Here is an 8344-nt window from a genome sequence, read left to right as displayed (position 1 = left end):
GGAACGGCAGTATGAGTGTTAGGATGTGTCCTAAACTTGCTTGATCTAGGCCAATTTTGATACAGCTGAATGTCAGCTCGTCCTGACAACCCTGGACAAATGACGACTTTTGGGGCACTGCCTAGCTTTCATCAATGTAGCTTTCATCCTATATTTTCGGCTGTTCCTTCAAGGTAACGTTGTGATTCTGTCTCTAAGCCTCGTTAGCTCAGCCCAGGAGTGTCCTCAGGTTCTGTTGTTAGTCCGTTCCTTCTTCTCCCTCGAAACAAGTTGTTCCCATCAATGCCATGCAGATGATACACATCTCCTTCCTTCCTGCCATCTCCACCTGCTGACAAATGTACTGCCTCGCGCATCAAGACCTCAGTAATGCATCTTGCTGAATGGTCAGTAAATATCTCAACCTCAGTCGCGCCAAAAAAAAAAAAAAAAAAAAACCTGCATTGCAACGAAGTCATCACCGATTCACACCCTCTCACACCCTCTCACACCCTCTCCTTCTCCTTGCACAACATGATTGTGTCATCATCTCAGAGTGCCAAGAACCTGGGAATGGTGCAGGGTACTAACCTGTCTTTCACGGACAGTGTAGCAGCAATGATACAGAGCTGTATATTCCTGCTCTATGAAATGAAGAAACACCCGTTACTTATTACCAGCTCAGCACTTTGGTTCAGGCCATGGAATTCTCCAGACTGGAGTGTAGCAACTGTCTCCTGGCTGGCCTCCCAGAAAGTGCCATTGAAGCTCTCTAGCTGATTCAGAGTGCAGCTGCTCAACTGATCTACAACTAAACTACTGTCACATCGTGCCTCATATCCCTTATATTGGCTACCTGTTATTGCACACAAATAAAATTCAACACTCTAGTTTTATCTTACTTAGCAATAACAAAAACTGCACCCCCGTACTTACACTCTGTCATCACTCCCACCCCTGTAAGACCACTGTGTGCTGCTACTTTGGTCATCTGGTAGTCGATACCTGGAAGCTTTGCTCATCGCGTTCACACCCCCCTCTCTCTCGCCCCCCCAGTGGTGGAATAAGATCCCTGCAGCTGTCAGAGCAGTTTAAGGTGAAAACTCAAAACTCACTGATTCAGACCACACCTGAGCTCCCTGAGCAAACCCGTGCTTGTGTCCGTTGGGAGGGGCGAGGGGAGGAGAGGAGGGGAGCTGGCACACCTGGGCAAGGTGAGATCGATGCTGTCAGGGTGTGTTGGCTGTAAAAGTGTTTCTATGTGCACAGTGAGGGACAGCAGGAGGAAGATTGAGCTGTGACAGGGAGCGGAAATCCTGGTGTGCACTGCATCCCTGAAAGCTTACAAAACCGGAGCGTGTTTTTATCTATTTATTTTATTTATTATTTTGCCTTCAGTTTGTTATCTTCTACTCGGCGAACTCATGAGGGCAAACCACCGAAGCCTTGTGCTAGTTTCTCTTCATTGCTTGGCTCTGTCCTCACATTTGCAAGCAGACGCCTGCCCGCCGACCGGAAAGCTTCACTTCTGAGCTCCTGTCCGCTCCCCGCTGAGCCAGTCCACACTGTGGTGCGAGACAGCAGAATATTGGCCCGCACAGTTACACCTGCCATGCCCGTCTGGACAGTCTTACAGCCCCAGCTGTTACACACACTCTGCCCCTTCCTGCAGTGCACTCTCTCCCTGTCCTTCCACCCCCGCTCTGTCCCACCTACCTCGCTCTCCCACCTCCAGCGGAGTGGGGCCACGAACGGGCAAGGCTGTGTTCCACGTTCGGCTCCAGCGGTTTCGCTCCACTGTGGCCTCCAATCGAACCGGGCTAAAAACCCCCCGCCGGCGGTAAGCGGTTACAGAAGCTGCAAGTCAACCCGAGAGCGGCCCATACAAGCGCCGTCTATGGCCCGTCGATGAACAAGGGGCTCATTCTTCCTCCCACGGCCTCCTTTCAGCTGGAGCCCCTCGGGCCTGGCAGAGAAGGGCAGCCAGTTGGCACAGGCCTGCTCACAAGAGGGCAGCTCAAGAAGATAGCAACGATTAAGCACACAGAAGGCCTGGGAGCCCCCATTAGGGACAGGGGGCCTCCGAAAGCTAACACAGTCCCCTTCAGTGTCACCCTCTACTGCGGCCATGCCCGGCTCCACCGTGGCACCTGATGGTGAACATGATACAGCAGGAATGAGGTCGTTTGTGGGTGAATGGGATCCTGCCAGTATTCTCAGAGGGTCTCTGTCTTTGTTCTGCCAGTCTCTCTGCTGCTCTCTCTCTCTCTCTCTCTCTCCCTCTTTACTCTTTGTATCTCTGTTCATTTGTCCGCCATCTTTTTGTTTCTGTGCGCCTTTCAGAGGAGTGAAGATGTCTGCCGTCCAGCGGGAGTTAATACGGTCACGGCGCTGGGCTGTCATTGTACCTGCCCCTTCTCCTAGCCCACAAAAACTGAGCAACGAATTAGCAAATGAATCGACCACTGTGAAGAACCTCTTCACAAAACCCAGCCTGTCTCTGAGCGGACAAACAAACGTTTAAATACAGTACACTGCAGCCTACAGAAAGTGAGCTACTGCGTGTTCCTGCACAAACATTCGAACTGAACTTAACCAACCCACACTGGTGACAGCCTTCATTGCCACCCCTCTGTGACAGCGCTTGTCATCTGATCCCTTTACTTCTGATGGTGAGTGTGTTCACATGAGAACACAGAGATAAAATCACTTTAATTTCCTAAAACTGGGTCTGGTCTCTCCCTTCTTTTAACAGGAGAACTAATCTTTCACATGACTAAATGTATCCTAAAATACATAAAATTATAGGAGGTGACGCTGGGCTTCAAGTCTCCAGATAATCATTCCTGCACTCTGACTGCACAATTTTGTAAGTCAGAATCAAGTCATATTTTATCACTCAGATGTGGTTTTTCTCCACCCTTTTAAAAAGCTAAATTGCCTTCATTATATAATGCCCTGCTCTGTCTTGCTACTGAGAGGACACGGCCTGAACATGTTGCCTTTGAAAGAGTGCACACAACAGCAGCACTCTTAAAACTCCCTGGCCGACTGCATCGCGAAGTTTCAAGCAAGGAGAGCAGCACTAAATTCCTGAAACATGAAATACATGTATTTGAGTTGCTGATGACTTCAGAATTTTCCAGGACAAGACTTGGCTACACAACAAGACTGTGTGAGACCCAGAGGCAGTGAAAACAACTGCCAAAACAGAAAAAGGATCTCCCGGCTACATTGCGCCAGCAACTCAAGAAACCAGTAACTCATCCTGCTCCTTTCAAAAAAAGTTGAATTAGCCTTATTGCAGAATAGCTTTTGAACTATTGTATTAAAAAGACTGAAAATTTCTTACGTGCAACTACCCTCAAGCTGACCGGTCTCTCTCATACACACATTCTCTGACACAGAAGTTTGTTTACAGAGCAAAATTTACATGTAATGCATAGTGGGGAATGATCAATAACTAAAAAAAAAAAAAAATCAACAAAATATTCTGGATTGTCACCAGGTTAATTGTGTGTACCACAGGAAATTGCGCATCAGACGTAACTAGGTTTGACTGAATCATAAATTGACGCTTTTCTGTATTTAATGCCTCAAGACTGTCAATCTTGTAAATTATGTGGGAAATAAAGGTGTTGTTCAGGGTGCATTTTTGTCAAGAGTCATGCGAGTCAAGCGATTTACCCTCCATAGTTTAGTACACAGCTGCACCTTACATAAATTTTCCAGACACGTATCTCGGTGAGGCTTAAGATATTATACTAAATATATGAGTTTTAGGCTCTAGACAGTTAACTGAATGACCGATTCATCTTATTTATTTGATTTAGATGACAACACGTTTGCGTTATTCATTCAAAATAATTTAATTGCACGGTACAAATGAACAGAACTAACAATTGGCACTCTTGCGGTAGCAAAAACCCTTTCAACTACTCGGCCAACAGCAGATACCTGTTAAGTGATAACAAAATGTAATCACCATTCACCTGTAACTCAAGTACTTAACCAATTCGTTCATCAGAAAAGCAAACCATGACGCAGCTTTGACCCCCATGATCACGGCGATTAGACAATGAAATACGTCGGTGATTTTGAGAATGGTAATGATATCGTTGCTCGACTGCTGGGACCATTCCAGTTCCCGTGTCCGTCACTGTCCATTCAAACGGGTACCACGCTTTCGATAACCGGAAGAAACGCCCACTGGTTAGCGCAAGACAGCTGTTTCCTAACTAGTAGTTCGGAGCACGCGCAGCGCAGGTTCCCTGATCTCTATACACCTGAATGAGAAAATAGCCAACACTTATTACTGCTGGGACGTATCCACATACTATATCGATTAGTGGGACTGCTGCTGTAATACGATGGTCGTGAACAAAAAAAGTTTCATTCTCGTGTGTGTCTCAAGCGAGGCGTCTTCCTTACACTGTACTATGGAGAAGTTTATCGATACTTCGGTGAGTGGAAGCAGCATGTGAAGGCGTGCCATCGCGCGTTTTGCTTCAAAAATAGTTTTTTTTTAACTGGAAATTTTGTTCATGTGAATGATTCACCTGAGCGCGGAACAGCTGCGAGGCGTAGCTACAGGGCGCTGAAACGTATGGAATGTGTTCGTCCTAACCTCGAAGACAACAGCCGAAAAAGTTGCTTCTGTAGACCTACGCTAGTGCTGGTGCGTACATTAACGGACGATCATGGGAAGAAGACAGGCACCATCGCAAGAGGACTTTACCTTTGTCAGCCCTATTGTCAAGTACTTGCTTTTTATTTTTAACATGATCTTTTGGGTAAGTTTCATGTGTATCTTATTTACATTAACCGTGCATAGTCTGTAAATAGTAGCCAAAGTGAGTTTACAGTATACCGCCAGTGATTTTCCCTTTGACACAAAACCACAGGTAACATCGATTTCAAATCTATCATAAACGATTACAACAGCGTTTTCAAAATGAGACTGGACTTTGATTCCCGCATCGTTTTCGCGAAGTTTTTCCGCGCAATGTGCTGTTACAGAATAACCGGCCCGCTTCGAGCCACTGCAAGGCTGGCGATTTCGAGGGGGAATAGGTTCACTAAAATTATTCTACCCAAAACCGTCAGCACAGGTTATACAGTACGTTCCTTTCTGTTCACCGAAGTTTTTTCATATCTGAAGTTTGCTTGATCATTAGTAGCCCTACAGTTTATTATACTTAAATATTAACGTTGATTAGTATGTGGCTTTTGGTTGCATTACTGTGAAACAAATTCGATTGTTATCAAATCCAAGGCAATAAAAAATAAAACAGCGCACTTTAAAAGCGAGGTCTGTTTGAAATGACTTAAGTTTAAATCTGACTTCAGCTGCAGCGATCTCGCTCGGCACATATGTTACATATCCCAGTGTTACATCTGGTGCCATCAAAAACCATAATCACCCTAGACGTAAGCGCCTTCAGCATGTAGACTGAATTAACATGTAGACTGAATTAAGATGTAGAGGTATATCCCCAATCGTCCAAGGCAGGATTTTATCCTTTTTGAAACTTCCTTATCTCAGTGAACAGATGTTAAGAAAGCGCGCTTGCTTGTATGCCAATTTAATAAAAAAGCTTTCGGTATGAAACGGGTCATTTCATTTAACGAGTGAAACATTATATTACAACTACCGGCACGTTCTGCATAGACAAAGCTGTCATTTACTGCACCCACTGTACTTTATATGCTAAACTGTGTTCACAAGTCTTTATGAACCACTCTGTTGCTAAGCAGCCGAAGCGTCGTGTATTCATATGCTGGTAGTGTAACCCGGGGCTTTGTGTCCCGCGGGACCCGTCTTTTCTGCTCTTTTTCCGCTCTTCAGTCTTTTAAAGAAAGTTCTCGAGAAACACTTTTTATTAATTTTAATGCAGCTCCGTGACCAGATTCCTGGGAAGCAGCATCGTTTACTGGCAGCAGCGGTTTCCACCCCTGGCAACATTTTTGAATTCACTGTGTATCAAAACTGTGCGCTTCAGCAGAATCGTATAACGACGTTCGCTTGGAACGGGCTCTGGCTTCGGAAGTTCATCAGAATGAGTTTCTGCCCCGCAGTGAATAGAAAGAAATAGCAAACTGGAGTAAAAACAGCTGGCATAGGATGCGCTTAATCTTTATTGTATGGAGGCAGGGATGATGGGGTAAAGCAGACACTCTGCAAAGTAGACAGGAGAGGGGTGGAATGAAAAGTAGGCCTACTGTTCCAGAAATTTAGTAAGTACTGATTGGAGCATGGAGGGTTGAATTTACTTGGTCAGAGAGGGGGCAGGAGGATGCTGTGATAGACCCATATTTGGGTCTGAAGGACTTTCAGAATCCAGGAATTGGGTTTTTCACTGGTATTAAGGAGATGCCCAGAGGAGGTACGTCTTGGAAGATAAGGACAGCGCGCGCCTTCGGTTGTAAATGATGTACAGACATTTTTGACTGATTGAAATGATAACACCCGTGGTTTTGAGGGGTTAACCGTATTTATACCATTAGGAGAGAGAACACAGCGGGAAGCAACATCACCTCTGTGTTCCTGTCCGGCACTGACCTGCCCTGCGTATACAGAATCTCAATCACGCCCTTGAAAAACGCTGTGCGGTCGGATCTCTCGGTTAAACTGTAACAAAGTAGGGATTGAAAATTATCCATCTGTAAAAGATTTATACTCAGCAGTTTTCCTCGACATCAGGTGCAGCAGGAACACTGGGGCCTTTTAGAGAGATTTCTTACTGAAATCCCGGAACAGCAGTGTAGCACCTGTTGACTGAGCGCTTTTGTCCTGGAACAAATTCAGTAAAAGGAGAAGGGGCTTTGTGTAGCATTATTCATGTTTGTCAACGTCTGTGGGGGGAAAAAAACAGTTTTTTGTTCTGTATGTTGTTAGGTTTCTTTTTATGAATAATCCTTCACTTGCAGCTCTTAAACTGTAGAAAATCTTCAGATATCTTCAGAATGTAATAGAGCTTCTTGCTGCATCTCATGGAAGAATCCTCTCGGGGTGTTGGTTGTCTTTCATTACGGGAACTGTACCAAAATCAAGTCTTCTGCAAAGCTAATAGCGGACAAGCCATGACACCATGAGATCTCTTTGTCTCAGAAAGGAATTCACCAGGCAAAGCGTTCGCGTGTTGCCCAGCGGAAGACCAGCAGGGTGAATTTTATAAGGTTAAGGGCAGACTGAGACATGTTAAAACCATCACAGAGATCCCAATCACGCACGTATTTCCCAGAGAGCCTGAGCGGGCATTGGGCCTGACATAGGTGGTTAGAGTTGAAACAGCACAGCAATCTAAAAGAATGCATCTCAGATACATTAATATTAGTTTATATATTCAGGAGTTTGCTTTAGTGAAGTGCTTAACATATCTCAGTCCAACCCCAAGTGCCACAGTGCTGTTTTCACTGACAGAGAGATCTTGGAGAAACGTGTGGCCTGCGTTTGTATCGGTGTTGAAAGCTGGCAGAGAATCAGAAGGAGCGCTTTTGACATGTGCTCTGTAAACCTCCTGTAGGATGTAGAGAATGTGTCTTAATCTTGGTCAGGACCTGCCCGGAGCTCGGCCCTCTGGAATGTAAATACCTTTCCTAAACACATTTCCTGGAACACACGCAGGGATTCTAGATAAATACTCTTTTTGTGCTGTAATGGTAGTTAGACCTCAGACTGAAATCTCATTTGCGAATTGCATCCGTATTTGCATTTCAAATCCTATTTGTTTAGTTTCCATAAATGCTTTGGTCTCGTCTGGCATTGGAGTGTTTTTGACTTGGTAACGTGACCTGCTGGGTTACTCACTCAGGTGGTGTTCAGTGCACTTCCTCTGAACCAGGAACCTTTCTGTGCAAATGAATTACACATCAACAATATTACGTCACTCACCCTCAGGGGTGCAAAAATAAAGGAAGTGGGATATAACTAATTATGAAAAATGATGTTTTTTTTTTTTTAAGTTTATCTTGCCAAATGACATCTGCTCCAGCAATTCAAGGTCAGGCATCACAAACACATACTCCCTTTCCTGAATGGAACCAGGTTAGGGTTAGCGTTAGGGTTAGGGTTAGGTACAAAACGCAGCATATTGTCTTAAACAGGAATTTCACTCGCCCCGTGCATCTTTGCATTGTCTGGCAGGAAAAGGTATTTGTGAAAATGGACCCCGGCTCTTTCGTTTGTTTAAATGCAGGCCCCGCACTCATGGGTATCAGGTATTGGGTTTCCTCTCCCGTTCCCTGCTGCCACACAGTAACTGAATATGGGTGTGGGAGTGTGAGGCGGTATTGTGGTGGTGGGGGGGGGGTTTGAGAGGGAGTCTGGAGACGGAGGGAGGGTGTGAGTGCATATGAGCGCAAG

General features: G+C 45.3%; 1 protein-coding gene across 1 annotated transcript in view; it reads left to right on the top strand.

Moving 5' to 3' along the window:
- Positions 1-4393: 4393 nt before the first annotated feature.
- The window catches only part of tspan33a (tetraspanin 33a), an 11083-nt gene continuing 7132 nt past the window's right edge, over positions 4394-8344 (top strand). The window contains exon 1 of the mRNA XM_036518152.1: positions 4394-4772. Within this exon, the coding sequence (XP_036374045.1) occupies positions 4680-4772 (93 nt within the window). The 5' untranslated portion in view covers positions 4394-4679. The remainder of the gene's footprint in view (positions 4773-8344) is intronic.

The sequence above is a fragment of the Megalops cyprinoides genome, chromosome 23 (genome assembly GCF_013368585.1).
Source record: "Megalops cyprinoides isolate fMegCyp1 chromosome 23, fMegCyp1.pri, whole genome shotgun sequence".
Taxonomy (NCBI): Eukaryota; Metazoa; Chordata; class Actinopteri; order Elopiformes; family Megalopidae; genus Megalops; species Megalops cyprinoides.
This window is presented reverse-complemented; position numbering and strand designations above follow the sequence as displayed.